The 27,907-nt window shown below is 35.2% G+C and overlaps 1 protein-coding gene across 1 annotated transcript; it reads right to left on the reverse strand.

The window, feature by feature from the left end:
• Positions 1–2,162: 2,162 nt before the first annotated feature.
• LOC141401705 (uncharacterized) lies at positions 2,163–27,448 on the reverse strand. The gene is made up of 3 exons (XM_073982082.1): positions 27,261–27,448; positions 2,611–2,750; positions 2,163–2,540 (listed from the first exon to the last, which is right to left on the reverse strand). The coding sequence occupies exons 1-3, from the start codon at positions 27,316–27,318 to the stop codon at positions 2,304–2,306; spliced, it is 435 nt and encodes a 144-aa protein (XP_073838183.1). The 5' UTR covers positions 27,319–27,448; the 3' UTR covers positions 2,163–2,303.
• Positions 27,449–27,907: the final 459 nt, after the last annotated feature.

Here is a 27,907-nt window from a genome sequence, read left to right on the forward strand (position 1 = left end):
ACGAGTTTTGTCTTTTGAACGAGGGAGGAATGATAATTTTATTTTCTTTATATCTTAAGATTTGCGACATGTATGTTATATACTCGTATGTTACAAAGAATTGAGCCTCAATGACCAACTAATAAATTTATAAACAAGTAAAAAAAGTATCAGTCAGCTTAGCTGACAGAGATATACCCTCAGCCTGTGTATATTGAAACAATTAGGGGGTTTTAAAAATTGTTGATGTATGAACCGACAAAAATGTTGATTAGTATTAAAGATCAAAAGTTTTGCGGAGGAGATACTTAATGGATCGACATTGACCATTATGGAAGTGGATCTCCAGCCACTACATATGGTACCATAGGGGGTTTTTACACCCTTCGGGCTGTTAGCTCAAGAAGTATGGATATACCCCTGAAAAAAATTTTAACACCGTAATTGAGGTAGTGAATGTAAGTTGCTTCAACAAAAATCAAAGTGATTCGATTGCAGGTCTTAAAGTGAATTTATCCGAAATTTTGTGTGGGAAGTACCAGATGGAGTGGACAAATATAGTCCATATTTGAACCTGATCTATATCTGGTAGATATATTAGGATGTGTAACGTATGGACCAATTCGGCCACTCCCTTCAAGAGTTACCGTACTAACAATTTTTCCGAAAATTTTTTAATTTTTGTGGGGGAGGCACCTGAAGGAGTGGACCGATATGGCTTATCTTCGAACTTAATTTATGTTTGGACAAAATATTACTAAGGCCAAATTTTGGATCGAATCGGCAGATCCGTTCGAGGGTTATCTTGCGCTCCAACCACCTCACACGGTGTCATAGGGTTATTTTGCAACTTTGGCGCTATTTTCTCAGGAAGTGTGGACTTGCCCCTGATGAAACTTGTACCGTCGTATAGGGGGCAGTGAATGCAAGCTGCTAAAACAAAAATCAAAGCGATTCGAGAGCAGGTCCTAAACTGAACTTATCCCAAATTTTGTGTGGGAGGTACCGGAAGGAGTGGACCGATTGAGTCCATATTGGAAACTCATCTAAGCCTGGTAGACATTTCACGATTTGCAAAGTATGGACCATATCGGTTACTCCCTTCAACAGCTACCGTACGTACAAATTTTCCGAACATTTTCGAACTTTTGTGGGGGAGGTACCGGAAGGAGTGGACCGATATGACCCATCTTCGAACTTAAACTAAGTTTGGGCAAAATATTACGAAAGCCAAAATTTGAACCAAATCGGTTCATCCGTTCGAGAGTTATCGTGCGCTCCAGCCAGCAGGACAGACAGACAGACAGACAGACAGATGGACGGACATTGCTCAATCGACTCCAAATTGTCTGAAACACATTTCGTCCAAACATACTTGGGGTCTAAAACCATTATTTCGATGAGGCACATTTTCATCGTATCAAAGTGTATATACCCTCCTTAGCCTAAAGGCTGAGGGTATAAAAATATTCAAAAGAACATCACCATCAGAAGCAGTCCAGTCCAGAATTGTTGACGCCAATGAGGATCCGTCGCATTAATATTTTGAGCAGCCAAACTTCATAATATATCTTAAAAATAAAAATTAATGGAGCAATCTTGTCATTGTTTTCTGATCCCAACAGTATCCACCCTCTTTAGTCTCAATGTCCAATAAAAGTTACTTTCGGTTTCTAAATAGAAAAATTTAATCAATTAAAAAAGTTTTTTCCTCGTCTATAAAAAATTCACGTGCGAACGTGCGTTACGCTAATATCCGCATTAAACATTATGAGTCGCCAAAAAAAGTTTCTTGTTATTTTTAAGTTTGTGTTGTTGTTATTTTCTCGCCACACCTGGCATTCCCTTATTTTTTTAAAACTTGCACCAACAGAGCGGAACAATGACCCAGGGGGGCGGTCTTACTGGGATTTTCCGTTGAACAAAACAACAGCAAGAGGAAAATCATGGTTTTTTATTTGCATATTTCTGTGGAAAATATTATTGTTGTTTGGTGGTGTAGCACTTGCTGTTATTGTATTTCATGTTTTGGATAATGAAGAGGGTTTTTTGAAAGAAAAAAAAAAACTGCAGAAAATATTCAACTTACGTGTTAATTTCACGCTTTTCGTCCATTAGCTTATCTTCTCATCAGCGACTTTAAGGCAAAATATCTTGAAAATAAAATTAATGACATTTTTGGTTGTTTTCGTTAAGAAAATTATTTTAATTACTTTGAAATTGTTTAAAACAATTATTTGTAAAAAAATGTTTCCTTTTTTTCTAGATAATATTTAATAAATACTTTTTATTTAAATCTTTATAAATATGTTAATTATGGTTAATTATTCATCTTTGTTTTCTAGATGTTCGATTTTGATCTCATCCTCTTCTTCGACATCTTCGTTATCTGCCTTCACGTCAAATTCAGCAATGTCTGACGCTGTAGTTTCTTCTACATTGACCTCATCCGCCGTCATGATCTCATCTTTTTTGTTCTCTGCTTCCTCTGCTGTTACCTCTTCTTCGTGTTGACGGATTTCTTCGTGAGTTTCTGGTACCACGACTTCTGGTGTTTTGTCCTATTGTTTAGTTTAAACAATCATTTGTTGTTAAGCTAAAAATTATTTGTTTTTTTTTTTTTGTAATTACCTCTAGCGCTGCTTTAGGTGATTCATCTTCATGGAAAGCTTCAATCAATTTTGGATTAACTTCCGAAAGTGGTTGATTGCCTACTCGGATATAGACTGGAACATGGCCTTCTCTGGGTGGTAGTTCTTGGTATGGGGCAGCTAAAATATAATTACATTAAAATAACAAAATATTAAGGCCACGACTTCACAAATTAGGCGCCTTGGACAAAATTAGGGTAAGAAAGTTTTATTATCAGCATAATATTTAGATATAAGAATGTTACCTACAATCACAATAGGCATTTTTAAGGCTTTCCATAGTACTATTAAACTGAAAGCACATTATCCTTCACATGGTCTAACTACTGATGCCAGGCAAGGATGCCAGAAAAAGTAAATCGTACAGACCGATTTCGCTCCACTCAGTTTCCAAATGTCAGCATGAATTCTGTAAGCACCACAACACTACAACAACGCTGCATGCCATATCCACACATATTAGTAGAGGTGCGATAAGACAACGTTAGTGGAGATTTTGATAAGTCAATAGCCATTGATACTGTCAGGTACTCTACGCTGTTTGATGGCATCGAGTGTGTAGTCTTCTCCCCTCCACTCCTTCCTAGTTAAAAACGTTGGATAACCAAATTAATATACAGTCGTACAGGCACTGTAGAACAGATACGTACGCAGAACGTTTTCAAAGGGGGTGCGGCCCCAAATGAAAATTAATGTCATACACTTTTTCAACATTTCCTAGGAGACTGGCTTTCGACAAAGTTTGAATCGTCATTATATGTGAGGACGATAGTCGTCGAAGCCTCGTAGAGTGAAACAAGGTGTTCACCAAGTTTGGTTGATAACTTCTTTCTTGCTTTATCCACTATCTTGCTGTATTCCGCCCCCTCCAGACTACATTGACATCTTTACGTATGCGAACGTGATTTGTGATAGACTGAATTACTATTTGAGGCGCTCACCGCCAAAACGGCCTAACCCACATGCCCAAAAAAATCAAACTGACTATAAAGATATAACCCGATCTTTTTGAAATAACTACTAAAAAACTGCATATTGCATTGTATAACACTATGTTATACTACCTGCTAAAATAATGTAATATGGAGTTTTTAGTATTTATTTCTAAAGATTCCGGTTAAATCTTTATGGTCAGTTTGATTTTTTTTGGGCATGGGGGTACTGAGCACCTCATTTGTACTTTCACGGCAGCCCCGTATGTGGTAAGGTATTTAGCGCCAATATGGCCCCCGAATATTCAAACCTCTTCACATAAAGAGATTCTTCCAGTAGCAATCCGGGAGGACATTTTTATGGCATGCCTGTGTATCTCGCACATACCGGGTCTATTGAATGAGGTGAAGGTGACCTAGATCCCCAAAGCGAACAAGCCCAGTCACACACTACCCATAGACTATATTATAGACAATGGAAAGATTACTGGATCTGGAAATTATGTCACAATTGGATTCAGTAGACCTGTAGGTCTCAGCACGCCTACATCAAAGGCAAGTCAATGGAAGTTACATTACACGCGGAAAAGAATATAGAGAATTCAAACCTAACTTTGGTGGCCTTTCGAGATATATAGAGAGGGTCCTTAGTAATGTGAAGCTTGAATCCACTCACATTGCTCAGCAACACAGGAATTTCCTCTATCAATCCTATATCTAGGATCATCAGTTCGTGTATAGGAGAGAGTTCCGTCAGGAAAACTGTTGACAGAGGCACACAGGCAAAGTGGGGGTCATCCTGAGGACCACCGTTTGACAGAGAAAACGACAATCGATGAATAGACAAAGAAAGGACTTATTGCACTATACTTCTGTAACAACTCTATTGAGAAAAGTTGGGGACTGACGCCACAAGTTATACACTGATTAAATTTAACCTGGCTGTACGGTGGACTTGCCGGTTGAAAAGCACTTGGGAATTAAGCGTTACTGTCTAAATTATCAAGTGTGCAAAGAACTGCTTCAATACTAATTACTGGCTCAATCAAACGCAGTATTGAACGTGATCCTGGATTCCAACATCTGGATATCCTGATGCAGCATAGTCAGCTTGAATTAAATGGCAGGTATTGATAAGCGAATATATGTCCACCTCCTTCAGGTTTTATTTATTATCCGTAATTTTTTCATTGATGTACAGAACATATTGTGAAATCGACTACGTATATTGTCAATTTTGTAACACGCGTGGTCGATTTTTTTTTTTGACCGCGGCGGTTTCGAATTGAGCACAAACGTGTACAAATTGACAACGATACGTGGTCAATTTTTAGTATCTGACAACGACTGTGCTCAACTTGAGCAACGATGTGCTCGAATCGAGCACGGCACGTCGTCAATTTGTAATCGTATGTATTCGGATGCATTTTTATTACCCAGCTAAATTTGAAGGAAGGTGTTCTATGTGATGACGTGATTTCATGGCATCTGTTGCATTGGTTTAAAGGAGGGCGTGGAAAATCCGATCTTTTCATTAGCATTTGAACCCATGCAAAGGAAGTCGTGAAGGATGCGATCTTTTCATCAACATTTGAACCCATTCCATCGATCCAATAGAGATGAATTTTGTGTTTTTATTTATACACATGTTTAAAATATATAAGATTAATTTACAATAAAATAATTTACAATAGGTTTGATGTTGTCGGAGACTCGAAATCACAACCAATGTTGTTAAAACTCTCGTCTTAATCATTGAAATTGCAAGGGGTTGGTGAAAATGACATGCCAAAGCATTGGTGGAAATGACATGCCAAAGCATTGGTAAAAATGACATGTCAAAGCATGGGTGCAAATGACATTCTAAAAAAAGGAAGATGCTAAAAAGATCACATGCCAGATCACTTTCACCCATGATTGAATAGCATCTTTGGCATCGAACATTTTGCTGGGTTATTATTTTTGTGTTGTTGACAGTGAAAGGAGGCGTTGCAAATTAAAATTTATAAGAAATGGAAAATATTCAAGAAATCTTTACAGAGGAGCCACAAAATATCATTGCTGAGTTAGTGGATATCAATGGTGATGTTATGATGGTCAGCAATACATGCCTTCTAAGCACGCAAGTTACAGAATACAGTAATGACGATAATAAGATAAAGGAATTGTTCCACAAACATCCCAGACGGGACAGGGGAGACTTCTCTCATATCAATGAGTGCACGCCGATTCATATTAGCTCAATGATATGGGACATACTGTTTATTGCCGAGTCCGAACGGCGTGTCCTAAAAACACCACATGTAGAGAAGTTTTAAATGGCTGAAATACTCAGGAAATGTCGCCAACATCACTGAGGGGTATTTTGCCTCCGCTGAAAATTTTATGTTGCCTGGCCTGGGAATCGAACCCACGACCTTTAGCGTGCATGGTGGGTGTGCATACCATTGCACCACGGTGGCACCCAAAGGAATTCATAAAATGCATAAATACGGAGTCGATTTATGAATACTTTTATGTTAGGAAATGAAATGTTCAATTGTATACGAAATATGATAGCGGAATTTACACTGAGTTAACTTTTTCAATCTTTTAGCGTCACAAGAAACATTTCGAAATTTGCCGCACTTAAAAAACGTAGATTTAAAGGAAGCAGTGCCACCACTAGGACTGCGTGTGGAGTTCAGAAAAAAGCTCTTTGCTTTGAAAAAAGAGAGGTATGAGTTATTGATATTGAATAGTAAAATGTCCGCTACTTCGTATGCGGAAAAGGAATAATATACAAATAATCAATATATAATATAACAAGTAAAAAAGGATCAGTTGGCTTTGCCGACAGAGATATACCCTCAGCCTGTGTGAATTGAAACACTTTTTTTTTTTCAAAAACGTATATGTTTAAGGGGCTTTGAAAATTTTAAGCGTATGAACCGACAAATATCACATGTACTATTTTAGTTTATATTACACTGTGAACCAAAATTTTGGGGGGTGGAAATTTCCTTGTGGAGGTGAAAGCCCTTGATGAGTATATTCAGAACCCCAAAGGGCAGATCCGCCGTGAGTCGAACTTTTGAGTTATGGCGTGATGAATTTTTCACTGGATACCCTATAAGCCGTCAGAAACTAGCGGTATATCTTTGTTCGCAGTTATTCTAGCTTATTTTTAAGATGACATGTCTGCAGTCAAATCTAATGAGGATCTTTTTCGTAGAACATTTCGACCTTCTAACTCGCTTTCTTCAATGTCCTTTTCGTCCTTTATTTTAAGAGCCGCTATAAAAGTACCACAAGATGACGTTTTTCAGCTTCGAAATGTTCTGCAAAAATGTCGTTCAAAAAATTTTAAGTACGGCTCTCATTGACAACTAATCGATTTTGTCGCGTTTTCGTGGTCGTTTTGTGCATTTACCTTGTTTTTGTTCAAAAAAAAGACTATCTTTTGTTTTTTGTATATTCGTTGCAGAACATACAAAAACACAAAACCCAGTTTTTTCTGAGCAAACAGATGTAAATGTAAAAAATGACTATGAAAACGCGACAAAATCGATTTGTTGTCAATGAGAGCTGTACCTAAAATTTTCTGGCCGACATTTTTGCAGAACATTTCGAAGCTGAAAAACGTCATCTTGTGGTACTTTTATAGCGGCTCTTAAAATAAAGGACGAAAAGGACATTGAAGGAAGCGAGTTAGAAGGTCGAAATGTTCTACGAAAAAGATCCTCATTAGATTTGACTGCAGACATGTCATCTTAAAATAAGCTAGAATAACTGGGAACAAAGATATACCTCTAGTTTCTGACGGCTTATAGGGTATCCAGTGAAAAATTCATCACGCCATAACTCAAAAGTTCGACTCACGGCGGATCTGCCCTTTGGGGTTCTGAATATACTCATCAAGGGCTTTCACCCCCACAAGGAATTTTCCACCCCCCAGACCTAGAGCTCCATTTTGTTGCACAGTGTTATCGAACTTTGGTGGGAAGTGGGAGGTAACGGAAGGAGTGGACCTACAAGCACCACCTTCGAATTTCATCTAATATTTGAATAAATATTACGATCTGCAAAGTGTGGATCAACTCAGTATTTGGTTCGGGAGTTGTCGTGCTCTCCAGCCACTACATGATGCCGTAAAGGGTTTTTACAAATTTAGGGTTGTTTTCTCAAGAAGTATGGACTTGCCCCTGAAATAACTTTTACCGACATAAATGAGGCAGTGAATGAAAGTTGCTTCAACAAAAATCAAATTGATTGCAGAGCAGTTCTTAGAGTGAACTTATCCAAAATTTTGTGTGGGAGGTACCCAAAAGAGTGGACAAATGCAGTCCATATTCGAACCTGATATATATTTGGTATATATACTGGAATGGGTCACTACCATCAAGAGTTATCATGCGCAGAATTTTTCCGAACATTTTTGAACTCTTGGGGGGAGGTACCTGAAGGAGTAGACTGATATGGCTTATCTTCGAACTTAAACTAAGTTTGGACAAAATATTACCAAGGCCAAATTTTGGACCGAATCGGCAGATCCGTTCAAGAGTTATCTTGCGCTCCAACCACTACACACGGTGTCATAGGGGTTTTTCGTAACTTTCAGGCTATTTTCTTAGGAAGTATGGACTTGCCCTGATGAAACTTATACTGTCGTATAGAGGACAGTGAATAGAAGTTACTACAACAAAAATCAAAGCGATTCGTGAACAGGTCCTAAACCGAAGTTTTCCGAAATTTTGTGTGGGAGATACCCGAAGGAGTGAACCGATTGAGTCCATGTTGGAACCTCATCTAAGTCTGATGGAAATTTCACGATGTGCTAAGTATGGACCAAATCGGTTACTTCCTTCAAGAGTTATCGTGCGCACAAACTTTCCGAACGTTTTCGAACTTTTGTGGGGGAGGTACCGGAAGGAGTGGACCGATGTAGCTCATCTTCGAACTTAAACTAAGTTTGGGCAAAATATTACGAAAGCCAAAATTTAAACCGAATCGGTTCATCCATTCGAGAGTTATCGTGCGCTCCAGCCAGCAGGACAGACAGACAGACGGACGGACATGGCTAGATCGACTCCAAATTGTCTGAAACACATTTCGTCCAAACATACTTGGGGTCTAAAACCATTATTTCGATGAGGCACATTTTCATCGTATCAAAGTGTATATACCCTCTTTAGCCTAAAGGCTGAGGGTATAAAAATGGTGAACACTGAACATTTGGATATACTAATAGTACCTTTTTTAATTGCTGGTATGCACACCCGCCTTGCACACAGAATGTCAGCGGTTCGATTCCCATGCCAAGCAACAGCAAATTTTCCACGGAGGGAAATACCCCTCGGTAATGTTGGCAACATTTCCTGAGTATTTCAGCCATGTAAAACTTCTCTACTAGTGGTGTCTTAAGACACGCAGTTCGGACTCGGCGAGCTAATATGAATCGGAGTGCACTCATTAAGTCCCCCTTGACCTTCTGGGATGTTTGTGTACTGTTCGTACACCTTTGGTTCGAATTTCCAAAAAAAATCTTATCGTATCACGTAAACAGCATTCTTAATTTCAGTCCACTCTACAGATATTACCAGATTTAGTACAATTTAGTAGTTTTTGTACACATAAATACGAATTTCCAAAGCTACCTCCATATCTTAATCCTACACTTCAACAGTAATCCTAATTCAAAATTTCAGGATTCCGCCTCTATCCATTCATCCAAATTGTACCAAAATTAGTACACTTTTCGTACACATAAGTATGAATTTCGAAAGCTACCCCAATATCTCAATCCTACACTTCAAGAGTAATCCTAATTCCAAATTTCAGGTTTGCATCTCTATCCGTTCACCCAAATCCAAATTGTACCAAATGTAGTACCATTTAGTTATTTTCGTACACATAAGTACGAATTTACAAAACTACCTTCATACCTCAATCTTAGACTTCAACATTTTAATTTCAGGTTTTCAGCTCTCTCCGTACACCCAAATCCAAATTATAACACGGAGTCTGAGCACGGAGTAGTCAATCAGAGAACCACATTTGTGGTCGAAACCGTTGCCAAAATCTCGTTGTCGAATTGACCACAGCGATTCGAGCACAAACGTTGTTGCCATACTATCGACAACGGATGTGATCAGTTTGAAACACGTATGGTGTCATTTTTACACTGAGTGTAGGGAAACTTAGGCTGAAGGTAACTCTCCTCTGGAAGGTCTGCCAATATATATCGTACACGTATTGTGTCACGAAATATTTTCAAAAAATGACATTTGCTCAATTTACTGACTTAAAAAGTCAGTCAGGGTTTAAGGTTTTTTCTTTATACCCTCAGCATTTATGCTAACGAGGGTATATACACTTTCATACGGGCAAAATGTGCCTCATCGAAATAATGGTTTTAGACCCCAAGTGTGTTTGGACGAAATGTGTTTCAGACAATTTGGAGTCGATTGAGCAATGTCCGTCCGTCTGTCTGGCTGGCTGGCTGGAGCGCACGATAACTCTCGAACGGATGAACCGATTCGGTTCAAATGTTGGCTTTCGTAATATTTTGCCCAAACTTAGTTTAAGATTGAAAGTTGCAAAAAACCCCTATGACACCATGTGTGGTGGTTGGAGCGCAAGATAACTCTAGAACGGATCTGCCGATTCGGTCTAAAATTTGGCCTTAGTAATATTTTGTCCAAACATAGTTTAAGTTTGAAGATAAGCCGTATCGGTCCACTCATTCAGGTACCTCCCCCACAAAAGTTCAAAAATGTTCGGAAAGTTTGTTCATACGGTAACTCTTGAAGGGAGTGGCCGAATTGGTCCATACTTTACACATCCTAATATATCTACTAGATATAGATCAGGTTCAAATATGGACTATATTTGTCCACTCCATCCGGTACCTCACACACAAAATTTCGGATAAGATCACTTTAAGACCTGCTATCGAACCACTTTGATTTTTGTTGAATCAACTTGCATTCGCTGCCTCAATTACGATGGTAAACGTTTTTTCAGGGGCAAGTCCATACTTCTTGAACAAACATCCCGAACGGTGTAAAAACCCCCTATGGCACCATATGTAGTGGCTGGAGATCCACTTCCATAATGGTCAATGTAGATCCATTCCTTTTAGTATCTCCTCCGCAAAACGTTTGATCTCTAATCCTAATGAACAGTTTTGTCGGTTTAAATTCTCAAAATTTTTAAAAACCCCTAAATACATACGTTGTTTGGGAACATTTTTCTCAATATATACAGGCTGAAGGTATATCTCTGTCGGCAAAACCGACTGATACTTTTTTGCTTGTTTTTATACCCTACACCACTATGTGGTAAGGGGTATTATGTGTTAGTGCATTTGTATGTAACATACAAAAGGAAGCGAGATAGACCCATAGTTCCTTCTAGGGATATACATAGAATCACTTTCTGAGTCGATTTATGCATGTCCGTCCGTCCGTCCGTCCGTCCGTTCGCAACATACAGGTCGCATTTGTTGACCGATTTCGCTGAAAATTGGGGAATACCATTTTTTTAGCCGTCGGAAGATCAAGTTCGAAGATGGGATATATCGGTCCACGTTTTGGTATAGCCCCCATATAACGGTACCCCCCGATTTACGGTATTTTGACGTTTTCAGCTACATTTTCAGACCGATTTGGCTATAATTTGACATTTAGTATTCTTAAGTGTCAATAAACATATATAACAAAACTTGTGGACATAGGTACACGTTTTGGTATAGCCCCCATATAACGGTACCCCCCGATTTGCAGTATTTTGTTTTTAGCTACATTTTCAGACCGATTTAGCTATAACTTGACATTTAGGGTTCTTAAGTATCAATAAACTTATATAACAAAAGTTGTGGACATAGGTCCACGTTTTGGTATAGCCCCCATATAACGGTACCCCCCAATTTACGGTATTTTGACGTTTTTAGCTACATTTTCAGACCGATGTAGCTATAATTTGACATTTAAGGTTCTTAAGTATCAATAAACTTATATAACAAAAGTTGTGGACATAGGTCCACGTTTTGGTATAGCCCCCATATAACGGTACCCCCCAATTTACGGTATTTTGACGTTTTTAGCTACATTTTCAGACCGATGTAGCTATAATTTAACATTTAGGGTTCTTAAGTTTCAATAAACTTATATAACAAAAGTTGTGGACATACAGTGCTGCTCAAAACATTTGCAACTCTGATCCCTACATCACATTTAACCTAATTTTGAGGATATTTTGTGTTTTGAAATATATTTATTTTTGTAATTTGATTCTTTATTGACCCTACTTTCATCATTTAAAAATAATTGTTCAGTTTTTAGTACTTAATTTGAATAAATGTGTGAAATAGCGGAGGATCACGTGTTTTGGCCTGCTCAAAACATATGCAACTCCGTGGTTCGAATACCTATTACCTAATTTTTGATGAGTTTTTGTTATTGATTGGTATAAGATGGTTTTTAATCAGAAGACGGGGGCCAAAAGCTTTAATGAGGAATACATTTTATCCTACCTATGTTTAATTTTCGCAGACAAGTATGCCGAAAACAAGACATTTCTTATTTTTTAAGAAAAAACAAAAGTTGTGGTCCAAAATTTGTTTAAAAGATATGCAAAAATGTTTATTTCTGAATATTTTGAATCCAACGCAGTCCAATAATAAACATAAGGATAGTACAATACTTAAAATTGAGCTATATACCGCGTAAAAATGCTAAAATCGCCATAAAATGGGAAGGAGGTGAATGTACAACTGTATCTACTGCAGGGGATATTAAAATAATGATGCGAATTATTAAGCAGATTTATCAGAGGCCATCAACGGATGTTAAATAAAGGCTTTACATCGATAAATCTATAGAAAACCCTCGGATACATATCATAGATACCGGTAAATCAATATGGGCAAATTTTAGGAATACAGAAATTTCCAGGAAAAATTTAACTTTTCATAGACATTTTGCAAAAAAAATGTTTGGAATTGTTTTTGGAGTTGTACAATCGAGTACTTTTGGTCGATTTAAATCAATATTTGAGTTATATGACTTGAAAAAAATTTACTTGATCACCAGGTCAAATGATAATCAAATTTGTCCCCTTATTCAAAAAAGTTGACCCAAAAGGAAACTGGTGCTTTATATTGACTTGGAGGTATTTTTGTGGACAGAAATGGTACTGGAGGTATAAGGTCGAGTTATTTATTAGATTCAAGAACTAACCGGACAGATAATATGCAGAAATCGCACCACGTACACACAACAGATGTCGTATACGAGGGTTTTTTGGCATAATACCTCCACTAAACGTATATATAACCACGTAAATCTAGTAATTTTTGCAAATATTTTTTGTGTTCTTATTGAATGCGATCAGATTAAGTGATCTAAATTCATATATTTGGATCCAGGCCCTAAACTGGACTCTAGACTGGTAAATATCGAATAAAAACTTGGTATTTAACAATCATCCTTAGCGACAGGATTCTAAAGCATATATTAATTTATTTAGTAAACTGGATACCTTTATAATGTGTCTAGATAATAAATAAAAGGTTTAACTCGCAATATATTATCAAAACAAAAATAATATCTTCAGCTTTTGAATCAAATTTTCTCAGTTGCAAATGTTTTGAGCAGGACCAAATGTGAGTCCCAGCTTTGTTTTAAATATATTTGTAATATGAGTGCAATTTTTGCAAATAAATTTTTAAATCTTTAAAAGGGACCCAATGAACAATCAACCTACAAAAATATTTGCATTTCAAATCCATAAATTACCTCAGAACTATATAAAAAGTGAACTGGTCATTCCAGTTGCAAATGTTTTGAGCAGCACTGTAGGTCCCCGTTTTGGTATAGCCCCCATATAACGGTGCCCCCCAATTTACGGTGTTTTGATGTCTTTAGCTACATTTTCAGACCGATATAGCTATAATTTGACATTTAGGGTTCTTAAGTGTCAATAAACTTATATAACAAAAGTTGTGGACATAGGTCCACGTTTTGGTATAGCCCCCATATAACAGTACCCTCCGAATTGCGGTATTTTGACGTTTTTAGCTACATTTTCAGACCGATGTAGCTATAATTTGACATTTAGGGTTCTTAAATGTCAATAAACTTATATAACAAAAGTTGTGGACATATGTCCACGTTTCGGTATAGCCCCCATATAACGGTACCCCCCGATTTACGGTATTTTGACAGTTTTAGCTACATTTTCAGACCGATTTAGCTATATTTTGACACTTACGGTTCTTAAGTGTCAATAAACTTATATAACCAAACTTGTGGACATAGGTCCACGTTTTGGTATAGCCCCCATATAACGGTACCCCCGATTTGCGGTGTTTTGACGTTTGTAGCTACATTTTCAGACCGATGTAGCTATAATTTGACATTTAAATTTATTAGGTCTATAAATAAATGTACCAAATTTTTCCGCCGATTTGGCGTATTTGCTGCACCAAACACGCTATATACGTCCGATTTTGATGAAATTTTGAATGTGTAACTGAATTCGGTCTCAAAATAAATGTCCCAAACTACATCGAAATCGGTTTATATTTGGATATAGCTCCCAAATATATTTTCGGCCGATTTGACATATTTGCTGAAAACACGCTATTTACGTGCAATTTTGATGAAATTTGGAATGTGTGACTGAATTTAGTCTAGAAATAAGTGTAACAACTTATATCGAAATCGGTTCAGATTTGGATATAGCTCCTATGTATATTTTCGCCCGCTCTGTCTAATTTTGATGAAATTTGGGATGTGTATATATATGTATATAAATCAGTTCAAATTGATACATATCTCCTATATTTTACATATTCACAGTGGTGTAGGGTATCATATAGTCGGCCCCGCCCGACTATTATCCTTTCCTTACTGGTTTTTTTTTTAAATTAGTAATAGATTTCCTTTATTATACTCCTGTGCTTTGAATCAAAAGTCCACTTTCGGCTAATTGCAATCGTTAATTCACTCCTTCCTGAACAGTCGATTATTTGTTGCCAATAAATGTGGCAACATAACGCCAATGCAAAACAACATTTATTTTGTCAAATAACAACAACAAATGCGTTCTCTTCCTGTAGACGGTAGTTATTTGTTGTTGTATTTACCCCCATGAAGTCTGATTGATTTATTAATTATTTATGACATCATGTGTATGTTGTTGTTGTTATTATTATTCGAAGACGTACAAATAGAACGTGAATGATGTTTTTTTGCTGCTTGTACGAACATGTACAGTGGCTCCAAGCGAAAGTCGTACACCTAATGAAATTTTTTTAATTGACTTATATCTTCGACACAGAAAGGTATATGAAGAAAGTATTTACACAGTCTTTTAGTGCATTTAGTCGACAAATTAGAAACACGATATAATTAAATAATCAACCCGTTTACATTGTTGAAAAATTAAATTAGCTAAAATAACTAAGAATTTTAGCACCAAGCGAAAGTCGTACAGCAATTATAAAGACAAGGTATTTGTTAATATAATTAATTCTACTACATGTTCCTGTTTTTTGTTAAATCCTACGATCGATTTAGTGTAACATCAGTGCTTATTTACAATTAAGAGGGCCAATTCTGGAAACTTGTATCAGATTAAATGGGAAAGAGGCGTAAAAATGAAATAAAAATAGTTTTTATGAAACCACATGAGAAAATGATTAATTCAACTTTACAAAAACTTTTTTTTTTCGATTCAGCAGGTATCGAAAATTAAAACTGCAAAGCTATTCAATACTTTGATGTCTACTACTAAGGAAGAAAACACATATGAAATATTTAAAATAACTCAAACATTAAATAAATAACATTTTCTTGTGGATAGTTTAATACACGAAGTGCAAAATGAGTTGATTTTGAGTGTCCCGACACTCTAATCGATTGAGAAAAATATTTGGAAGCTTATTTTTCCAATGTGCAGTCAAATTTTTACAACATAAATACCTTGTCAATTGGTGATAAAAAAGGCGTAAAAAAGCTGTTTAGAATATCAAAACAATTGCGATAAATGCTTAAATTTTCTTAAAAGAGTGTAATTTTGATAGATGCAACAAGTTCTGTGCGAAACCTGACATTACATTGTGAAAAATCCCACAAATTGCTTCATGTCTAATATAACATACCGAATCCGTGTATCTGCGAGTGTGTGGGGCTTATCTTTCAGATTTGAGTCGTTGTTTTATATTTTTTTGAAGTCATTGGGAATCGAACTATGAGATTTTATAATTAAAATGAGTTCTTACTACCTGGCGAATAATGTATTGGCCAAGGTAATCGTTGTTCTTTCTGCAAAAACTCTGACTTCAAGCATAAAAGCTTATTATTTGCGACCATTGGTATTAAATAATTGCTTCAATAACATGGGTTGGCTAGACTGTAGTCCAAGCTTGAACAATAAATCGTCTATAGTGGTTCTATAAATGGAAAATGTCTCCAGACGACTTATTCTTCCAGACATCCTGATAGGAGAGATTTTCAAAACAAGCGGTGACATATTTTACACTACAGTTGTACAGAACTGATCAAAAATATTCTATATCGATTGCAGAATTCAACTAAAACCAGAAATATGCGGAAGGATTATTTCTATTATAAAATATTTTCTCTTTATAATTGCTGTACGACTTTCGCTTGGTGCTAAAATTCTTAGTATTTTAGATATTTTAATTTTATAACAATGTAAACGGGTTGATTATTTTATTATATCGTGTTTCTAAATTGTCGACTAAATGCACTATTAAGCTGCGTAAATACTTTCTTCATATCCCTTTTTGTGTCGGAGATATAAGTAAATTAAAAAAGTTTCATTAGGTGTACGACTTTCGCTTGGAGCGACTGTATATAACACATATGAACTTCGTGGAAGAGATTAAATAAATACACATGCAAACACTCACACACATTCAATGATGATATACATAAATACATATGAATTTGTTAAACAAATAATAATTACGATATTTTTATTTGACTTAAACAACAAACAAAATAAAAGGAATGAAGCGGAAAGGAGATGCAAAAGAAACATAGAATGTTACTCGTTTGTTACTGGCCAAGTCAAAAAAATAAACACTCGAAGCAACAGAAGGCTTAATCAGAAGTGTGACTTGTGAACGACCAATTGGATGCTCTACAGTATGTAGTTGAAGAATTTTTGAAAACGATGTCTTCAAATGTAATGATAGAAGTCCTAAGAGTTACATAATATTTATTCTTTAAATCCATTTTAGAATTTATATGTAAAGGTACAAACAATTATTACAGAAAATCAAAAAAACAATTCATTGGCAACCTTATTATGTGAACTATATTTTTAACTTATGCAATTCATTAGAATCGGTGCCAGAACATATAGCAACATATTTTACCATTGACGAACAACGATTATCACCGAACAGTATACCCATTACGGTAGGGTACTGCTGAAAGAAGCTTATACCACTTTGTGAGAGAGGGGACGTTAACAATAAAGTAATGGCCTTAAGGTATATTTCGTACTATGAAAATATAAGTAATGAAAACGAAAACAATAAGAACAACAACAAAGTTATCATGCAAAATAAATAAGGAAATATTTATGAACAATGTTTGTCTGTATATTTGTATAATAACAACACATACATACATACATATTGATTTACTTACAGATTCACATCTATATTTTGAGGTGAGAGCGAATATGGGATTCCAAGAATTCACAGAATATTTCGTAATTGAAACGTAAAGGATTTATGACATACAAATTTATTTTTGAGATTAGCAATAAACAATATATACAAAAGATGAGACGGGGTTCATTTGATTGCACATTCAAGTGGGTAATAAATATATTATGAATATGTGAACTATCTTCAGGGAAACAAAAATGAATGACCCGATCACGAAATATATTTTTAACCAATAATTATGTCTTTAAATGAGGGAATATAAAAAATTCAAAAAATCGTGGATTGTCAAAGTTAAAATTTCGATTTTAACGAAATATTGGGAGTTTAACCGTACATATTTCGTTAATAAGTCCACAAACATATATGAAGATACATAGGTTCATTTGTTTTCGAGCTAGAGTGGCCACCAATTTCGAAAATGCCATTTCAAGAAAAAAAGGTGTTCAAGTTTTTGTTTCAACGTTCATAAATCAGCCAATTTTGTTTCTTTTGTATTTCAAAAAATGTGAATACAATTGTGTCTATTTTTTGAAATTAGAAAATAGTGTAACCCCTTCAATACCCACCTTATTCCCTCATGTATTCTATCACATTCATGTGCAATTCCGCAAAGAAAGTTTGTTGTCTATAATTACCAAGCAATTCTTTTATTTGACATTTTTGATTTGATTGCTTGTGAGCAGAACACGTAGCAACAACAATGCCAATAGAGAAATTGGCAAACAATCAAAACTATTTAATCAGCTGTTATTCAATTTTTGATTGTATATTTTCTCAAGAAGCTAATAAAACGTTAAAGGGGAATATAAAAGGAAAGTTCCAGAGTAAAGTAAATGGAAATATTTTTTTTATATTTTATTTATAGACCACTGACGTCTTACTGTGGCCAATTTTACGAAAAACCTGGCCAAAAATGAATGGATTTAGAGCTAAACTAAGGTTCTTATGTTTTTCGGGTCGCTGCACAGTGGATCCACCCATTGGCCAAAAATAAAAAAAATTAATGTCAAAATTTTGGTACAACCTCTGGCAACTTCGACAGCTATGACATGGACCTTTTTAAAAATATATTAGTTTTTGTTTCATTCGAACGCGATCTTCTTAATGCTTGGTTTACATTTACAAAATTCACTCGATTTCAACTGTCAAATCCATAGGTTAAACGTCAAATCCAGATGAGATTTCATTTGATGTTTGAGCTATGGAATTGACAGTTGAAATCGAGTGGATTTCGTAAATGTAAACTTAGCATAAGAATAGCTTCAAAAGTCGGAACATTTGACTAATACTTTTTGCTGTGAGTACAACCTATATTTTAAGTGCAAGTAAAGATATTCGAAATATCGCAAAACTAATACGTATAGCAAATTATTATAGTGGATTTTGAAGGAGGAGGTAATAGCTTAATTTTCATTAAAAATAGTGTTTTAGTGTGTTGTGGAGTTCTAGTTAGCAGTATATTTTCTTAGTGTATTTTGTAATGCCAATTCGATCATATACTTAAATTTGACCTAAGGTTTTAGTCATGATGCCCACCACTGCCCACCTCGGGAATAATTTTCCAAAGTAGGTCATTGGTTTAAGATTATTCAGTATTAAAATCACCTGCCATCTAGTGCCAGACTATAAATGGTGGGTCACTGACTAAAGCTGTCCTAGAATAGGGTTTCTATGGATATATTAGCGTATAACTCTGTTATCTGACCACGTACATTAACATAATTGGCATCAGTGGCAAAATGAAGAAATCTTCTTCCAAATTTGTCTTACGTTGGCGGTAAGTGCTTTTCAGGAAGAGCGCTATAAGATCTATATTAAAAATTTTACCAATTTTCAGACAAAAATGTTGAGTTTTTAAATCCGCTAAATTGGTTGGATTTTATTTTGTTTTGGAGATTGTTTTGTTTCCCCAAGCATATTTTTGCATCATAAGATAATCGGGACCCTTGTTCATGTCATTTTGTATTAACAGCAAAAAACAATTCTTACCGTTTACCCCCTCCAGAAGGGAAAGGGGGAAGAATGTTACGCTCGTGGTTTCTTAAAATACTCTTCGCAGCAGCACAAAGCTGTAACCGGCGCATTGGCTTGATTTTTACACTCTAAATATTTTTGGCCACTTTCTCCATGCAAGTGGATCCACTGTGCGCTGGTTTCTTTTCATATTTCTTAACCCTCAGACAGTCAGTAAGGAGGAGGAGTCATATCAGATCAAAATATTCTACAAATTTGTTCGCCATAAATTTTTACTATAGGTCCTAAAATACACCAAAACTCTGTATCTTACCTAAACTCCAGAAATATGCAAATTTATCAACACATTTTAGAGTTAAGGGCGTACTTTATGTGGGTTTTGGTAAAATTGTCGTACAAAACATCATTTTAGAAGAATGGCGTCAAAGTCAAAAATTTTCTACGCTAAATTTCACTATAAGTCACAAAAGAAATGAAATCTATATTTGCATTACATACCAAGGAAATATCGGTATCGATTTTGCCAAAAAACCAAGAAACTACAATGGGTGAAGCTTCTACCATTTCTACAGTTTTTAAAATATTTAAGTTAAGATCACTTGGAATCCTTGCACTTTAGGTGTATGGTGTCTTTGGCAACTTTACTGAAAAGAATGTGAGGAATATTTTTCTTAAAAAAATTAACCCTCGTGCGAGTCATAAAAGGGGTCTTTTTGGTCCCTTTTTCCACAAATCTTTAAAATGTTATAGAATCTGATCAAAATATTCTAGAAATTTGTTCGCCATTAAATTTTGCTATAGGTCCTAGAATATCTCTAAATTATATCCAAACGCCAGAAAGTGACCCTATACTATATTCTAATATTCTGAATCAAAGAAAATCTGTACATATCTGCAAGACAAAATATCACATAAAAACGACATCACTTATTAAAAAACGCACACTTCACACTGAATATTTTAAATTCGTTTCACATACCTTTCGTTACAATTACAAAAAAAATATTTAAAAACCTTTGTTTATTTTGGATATTATAATACTTGATTAAACAACTTAAATTTGAGAAAAAATTTTCTAGATAAAATTAACGAACGCAACTTTGGTATTTCTCTAAGAAACCATATATTTGGTAATTTTTCCATAAAAAAATTTATGTATTTAGGGGGGGTTTTAAAAATTTTGGGCGTATGCACCGACAAAAGTATGAATAGGATTAAAGCTCAAAAATTTGCGAGGATATCGATAGATAGGGGTTTTTATCACACTAGCCTACGAAAAACATAATATCGTTGTAAACAGGGCCACTAGGAAAACCTTCGGTAAAAATGTCCAAAGGATCCTCGAACCACACAAAAAAGTTGAACATTTGTGTGGGTGGTACCACAGGGATTGGACAGATATGGCCCAAATTTGAACATAGAATAAGTTTCGACCATATTTAGAGATCCAAAGTTTGGACCAAATCGGTTGCTACGTCTTAAGAAATCGCGCGTACCATTTTAGCGAATATTTTCGAACTTTTGTGAGGGAGGTACCGGAAGGAGTGGACCTATAAGCATCACCTTCGAATTGCATCTAATATTCGAAGAAATATTACAATATCCAAAGTGTGGACCAAAGCAGTATTCTGTTCGAGCCCCCCAGCCACTACATATGGTGCCATAGGAGTTTTTTACAACTTTCGGGCTGTTTTCCAAGAAGTATGGACTTGCCCCTGAAAAAACTTTTACTGCCGTAATTGAGGCAGCGAATGCAAGTTGCTTCAAAAAAATTAAAGTGAAGCGAGAGCAGGTCTTATAGTGAATTTATCCAAAATTTTGTGTTGGAGGTACCCGAAGGAGTGGAAAAACATAGTCCATATTCGAACCTGATCTATATCTGGTACATATATTAGGATATGTAAAGTATGGACAAAATCGGTCACTGGCTTCAAGAGTTATCGTGCGCCAATTTTTCCGAACATTTTTGAACTTTTGTGGGGGAGGTACCTGAAGGAGTGGACCGATATGGCTTGTCTTCGAAATTAAACTAAGTTTGCACAAAATATTACGAAGACTAAATTGTGGACCGAATCGGCAGATCCGTTCGAGAGTTATCTTGCGCTCCAACCACTACACAATGTGTCATAGGGCTTTTTTATACCTTTCAGGCTATTTTCTCAGGAAGTATGGACTTGCCCCTGATGAAACTTATACCGTTATATGGAGGACAGTGAATACAAGTTGCTAAAACAAAAATCAAAGCAATTCGTGAACAGGTCCTAAACTGAACTTTTTCGAAATTTTGTGTGGGAGGTACCCCAAGGAGTGGACCGATTGAGTCCATATTGTAACCTCATCAAAGTCTGGTAGAAATTTCACGATGTGTAAAGTATGGACCAAATCGGTTACTTCCTTCAAGAGTTATCTTGCGCACAAATTTTCCGAACATTTCCGAACTTTTGCGGGGGAGGTACCGGAAGGAGTAGGACCTATATAACCCATATTCGAACTTAAACTAAGTTTGGACAAAATATTACGAAAGCCAAACAGACAGCCAGACAGACAGACGGACATGGCTAAATCAACTCCAAATTGTCTGGAACACGTTTCGTCCAAACATACTTGGGGTTTAAAACCATTATTTCGATGAGGCACATTTTGCCCGTATAAAAGTGTATACACTCTCGTTAGCATAAATGCTGAGGGTATAAAAAGCGTTAAGCTCGATTTTTATACCCTGTATGAGGTATTCTGAACTAAACTAAAGTTAAAATCGGGCGGTATAGTTATATGCCCAGCAAAAATACAACTAACAAAACCGCTTACTAACTTATTATTTTAACAAGATCATGTCGCACGAAATAAATGGTTATTTCTTGATCACTTAAATAAATAATTACGACTTTAAGTTACATTATACACATTTTAGTGGTCAAAAATATCCTGTTTATGAATTTTGGAGCCATGAAATGCTCAGAAAAGTTCTAAACTTTTAATACGAGGTGATCTTGATCGAGTTTCAAGTTGTCCAGATTGAAAAACGGGGAATTACTTGAAGGAATCCCATATTTTTAGGGCCATTGTACGTTTGAAATGTGTAGTAATCCTTAATCCTTACACTTAGAGCCTTTCTTTAGAGCTTTTCTAACTATTTCATGGCTCCAGAATTCATAAACAGGACATAACACCAGAACTTTTGTCGCTACAGTAGTTGTATTTATATATGACTAATTATTCTGGGTTTTACGATGCAGTGAACCGTGGATTTGATTTGATACTATAGGTACCATTAAAACTAACTAATATCCTCTTGAGTATCTTAAATACAGATTTAATTGTATTTTGTTCAAAAACATCAAGACTTTTTTACACAGTACCACAAGGGTTCTTTGCTGCATTCCTACTTTGGCGATATAAATTTTGGGCTTTTTGTGAGCGAACAGTAAATTTTCTTATGTATATAAATATTACACACTTTTCTTGTTATTTCATTGTTAGGAATACATTCGTGTCTATCAAAAAAAAAAAAAAAAAAAAAAAAACCAAGGGCCATTATTATTTACTATTGGATGGATTTGAAAACGCAAAATAAACCAATATGGAATCATTAAAAATATAATTTTGACATTGAAAGTTAATGCCTAGAATTTCCTCCCTGAATTTTTTTGATCATTTTTAACTTTAACTCTATAAATGTGATCATAAAATCCAAACTATAACAAAAGAAGACTTATATTGATGGGGGTAATTGTTTTTTTTTTGTTTTCAATAAGTTGCAGTGCTTTTACCCCTAAGACATTTTGCTGCATACTAACTTTTCCGTGAAGCTGTATATAGACCGAAAATATAGATACAAATTTCAAACATAACTCCCTAAATTATTTTGAACGTTATGTCCGCTTTTCTGTGCAGACATACAGCCCAAAATTCGTTGGGAGCTATGTCCGTAAAAATTATAAAACCAATAAGGAAAGGATCAAAGTTGGGCGGTACCGCATATATTGTGATACCCTACACCACCACGATTTCAATAAAATTTTAAAATTGCGTATCATTTAATCAAAACATATGTTTATGAACCGATTTCAATATAACTTGAAAATCGTATTTTTAGATCAAATTCCGTTACACATTCCAAATTTCACCAAAATTGGACATACGTAGCGTGATTTATTCACCAAATTCCTCAAATCGGGCGAAAATATGTATGGGATCTATATCCTAATCTGTACCAATTTCAATATAACTTGGCAAACTTGTTTCTTGACCAAATTTCCTCACATATTAAAAATTTCATTGAAATTGGACGTACGTAGCGTGTATGTTGCACGAAATACATTAAATCGGACAAAAATATATATGGCAGCTATATCCAAATCTGAACCGATTTTCACCAAAAGCAATTGCGTTCTTCCTATGGCTAAAAAAATGGTATTCCCCAGTTTTCAGCTGAATCGGACAATAAATGCGACCTGTACTTTGTGAACTGACGGAAGACTCAGAATGTGATTTTATGTACATACATACATATATCCCTAAAAGATACTGTGGGACTATTTCGTTTGCTTTTGCATGTTACATAAAAATGCACAAAGTCATAATACCCTTTACCATAATGTGGTGTAGTGTATAAAAATGTGGACAAAAATCTCAAAGAATTTTTTCTTAATTTCAAATATTTTTTTTACTTCATTTCGAAATTTACAATTATTTCCTATTGATCTGGCAAAGAATCGGTATAGGTTTTAAATGAGTAGTTAGCATTTAAGCGGATTTAATAAAATTATTTAAAAACGAAATTATGTATGAATTTGTCAACAGCAATTCGAGGAAGTTGCATCCTACTCCAGTATTTGACGAAGTCACTTCGTATCCATATTAATTATTTAAATTTCTCAATATAAGCATGTTAATATAATTTTTTCTTTTTATACCCTCCACCATAGTATGGAAGGTATCCCAGCAAAATGTTCGATGCCAAAGATGACATTCAATCATGGGTGCAAGTGATCTAGCATGTCATCTTTTTAGCATCTTCATCGACGAATTTTATATGAGCGTGGACCCCAAAAGATGACGTTCTTTTCTGGATCCTAAGCATGTCATTTTAACCAAGATTTTTAAGATTACTTCCTCCGTTCTCCGCAATTGATATTCTTTCATCTTACAAAAAGTTTTTTTCAATTTTCTTCCCATCACCAGTTCAGATTTCAACATGGACTCCAAATGCACTCCTTTAAGTATTTTTATTTCGTAAATTACTTTTATTTTATAATTTTGTTATTTTATAACAACATTTTGGTAATTTATACTCTTTTGTTTAGTGACGGAAATATGTAGGGATCGACAACCCGGCTTGCTTTAGGGATCTCTAAGAACAAAATGTAACGATCGGGGAGAAGAGACTTTTTATGGAAAATACCATTTATGCTTAATTAATTTATTTTTAATTGTTTCTTTCCAAAAGTATTTTCTTCTTTATTTTCAGATTCTTGTTCCTTTTCGTTTCGGACTTTTTTTCAAATTCCAAGAAGCGAGGTTTGATTGATTTCATTCTATGTCAGATTTAGAACAGACAAGGGAACTTTTAAAATAGCAATGTGTGCAGTCCGATTCTATTTTTAGCTCGATGGTTGGGACTTCATATAATACCAATTGTTTAGAAGTTTTAGTTGTTTGATATGCAGGAAATGTAAGACAACATCACGACGACAGTTCTAACAACTTTGGTCTGTTCCAGAAACTGCAAGAATCTACTTATTTTTACTACGATAACAATTTTTCCTTTATGTTATCGGAAAAAATAGTAAAAATTAGTAGATTTTTGCAGTACTGGAACATACCAAAATGAAAATAAACAGGTGTGTAAATAAAAACACAAACATCATCTCTATTGGATCGATGGAATGGGTACAAATGCTGATGAAAAGATCGGATCATTCACGACTTCCTTTGCATTGGTTCAAATCTTAATGAAAAGATCGGATCTTTCACGACTTCCTTTGAACCAATGCAAAAGATGACATGAAATCACGTCATCGCAAAGAACCCCTTCCGTCAAATTTTGCTGGGTATATTAAGTTTGTTTTTTACGTTTATACCGCATTGAAATAATCATTATACGACCCTATAAAGTAACTTTATTCTTGATCAGGGTAAAATTCTGAGTCGATCAATGCATGTCCGTCCGTACTTCCGTCTGTTGTAATCACTCTAGCATCAACAAAAATAGAGATATAACGCTGACATTTTGGAAAGATGCGTCTTTTGTTTGCAGGCAGGTCAAGTGCAATGATGGGCTATATCGGTCCACGTTTTGGTATATCCCCCATATAACTGTATCTCCCGATTTTCGGTATTTTGAGAATTTTAGCCACAATTTTTTACCGAACTAGCTGCAATTTTATATTTCAGGTTAATGCTGGTTAAGAAGCTTCTCCACCAAAAACTGTCAACATAGGTTCATGGTTTGATAGAGCCCCCGTATAATTGTACCTCCCGAGTTTCGGTAGTGATCACAAAATGTTCTCACTATAAATTTTCAATATAGTTCAATTTTTTGGTATAGGCCCAATTTAATCGCATTTCCCGATTTTCGGTATTATGAGAATTTTAGCTACACCATACTTCTCCACCAGAAGTTGTCAATATGATTTTTTATTTGTTTGGTATAGGCCCCATATAACGGTACCTCCACATTTTCCGTATTTTCAGGGTTTTTGCAACATTATTACAGAAATACCCGAAATTAGATATTTGAAGTTCTCTGCAGTCACGAAATCTCCCTACCAAAAATTTTAAACGTAAGTCCATGTTTTGGTATAGCACCTATATAACGGTACCTCCTGATTTTCGGTATTTTGTTGGTTATAGCTGCATTGTTTGACGGAACTACCCGTAATTTGAAATTTGAGATTCCATGTCGTCACAAAACTTTTCCTCCAAAAATTGTCAACATAGGTCCACTCTTTGATGTAGTCCCCATATATAAGAACACATTTTTTAGTTTAAATTAGATAATATTGCAATTTGGGGTATCCATGGTCGAACAATTTTCGCACCTAAAATTGTGGACAGGAAAGGAAGCTAATTGTTTCATTTGAGATTAAAATACTTTATGTGGAGCATAAAAAATGATCGACCCGGCCGAACTTAACGACTTTTTATTTGTTTTATCTGGAGTTGCAAGAAAAATTCGTTTTTTAATAGAGCTATTTTAAATATGCAAATATTATTGCTTTAAGTCCAGCGTATTCCCCCATTGGCTTAACTTCATCATTACTCTCTATTACAGAGAGTAATGTTTACCAAAGGCACTGACAGCCTTGGAAAATTTACAGATCGCTACCAATATCATGATTTCATCCAGGTGTAGGGAATTATCACTTGGCTTTTCAGTTCTTGAAATGATGATTTGTATTTGCATGTTTTTACAAAAACGTTACATTTTCTTAATTAGTGAAACTTGTTTGTAAAAAATCGGGCGAAATATTGATGATAAATCTTTAACGAATAATACTTTGGACTTGAGGAACTCACGAATGAGGAAACCGTAAATGCACAATTGTTTTGTTAAGAAAATACAAATATTATATTATTGTTTTGAAGAAAAAAACTCCAAACAACACCAGCATGAGCATGAACAACACCTTTTTTACAAACACAGAATTATTTGCAACAGGTTTATATGGCCGTCTGTCTGGTTGTCACGTCCATTGAAACTCTTATCGTAATAAGCATCATTTCATCTGATAGTTGGTCTTCGTCGCGGTCATTGGCTATTGTTGTGATCAGGTATGAATTAAATGGAGCCTAAGTTTTATCTACAAAACCTGTTTCCAAATCACACAAAAGTTAGCTGACAAACGCCGGCTATTCGCCTCATCAGCGAAAAGGGTCAAACAATAAAGTTATTTTTAAAGACTCCAACAACAACAATGTTTGTTATTTGTTCAAATGAATGATGGCACATTGTGATTCTAACACAGTTTTGTCAAATTTTGAAGAAAGTGATGAGGTCATTGGAAAATTAGTTCAGAAAATACTTACCAGCAACAATGGTGCAGACGATGGCAAAGATCAGTGGAAAGTAGACAAATTTGTTCATTTCGGTTATTTTTTTGTAAGTATGGTCGTTTAAATATAGTTCCGTAATTTTTTATTTGTTTTCCTCTGTTTTTTGTGCAAATTCTATTTTTTATGTCTTAAGTCCCCAAGCGTTGTTAATAAACTGAAAATCGTTTTGGCCCAAGAACGCTTCTTATAACGCCATACAGGTGATGTTGTTAACGATGCTCATTCTCAGATGAGTTACTAACCATTGATCAGTGGGTAGGAGTAGATGATGTTGATTTTTTATTTTTATTCTCTCCATTTTGTTGTGGACAATATTTGGTTTTCTTTCTCATTAATCATTTAATGGACAGAGAAGATCATTTGAGAACAAATTGTTAAAATGTAATAATGAATAACTTGAACCACGCTTATGATTCAGTGGTTCTTAAACTATTGGGTTCACAGACATAAATCTTATTCAAAGAAAACATCCAAAATCCAATTGGTGTGTCTTTTTACTTACTAAATGTTGCTGAAACAATTTTTTCAGCAACTTTTCCTTTATATAACTGTCAAAATTGGAAACATTTGTAATAATTATTACAACCCAGTTGTTCGGGTAACTAGGGAATAACTAGCAA

Source organism: Musca autumnalis, unplaced genomic scaffold, assembly GCF_047663935.1.
Source record: "Musca autumnalis isolate F117 unplaced genomic scaffold, ASM4766393v1 scaffold_4, whole genome shotgun sequence".
NCBI lineage: Eukaryota > Metazoa > Arthropoda > Insecta > Diptera > Muscidae > Musca > Musca autumnalis.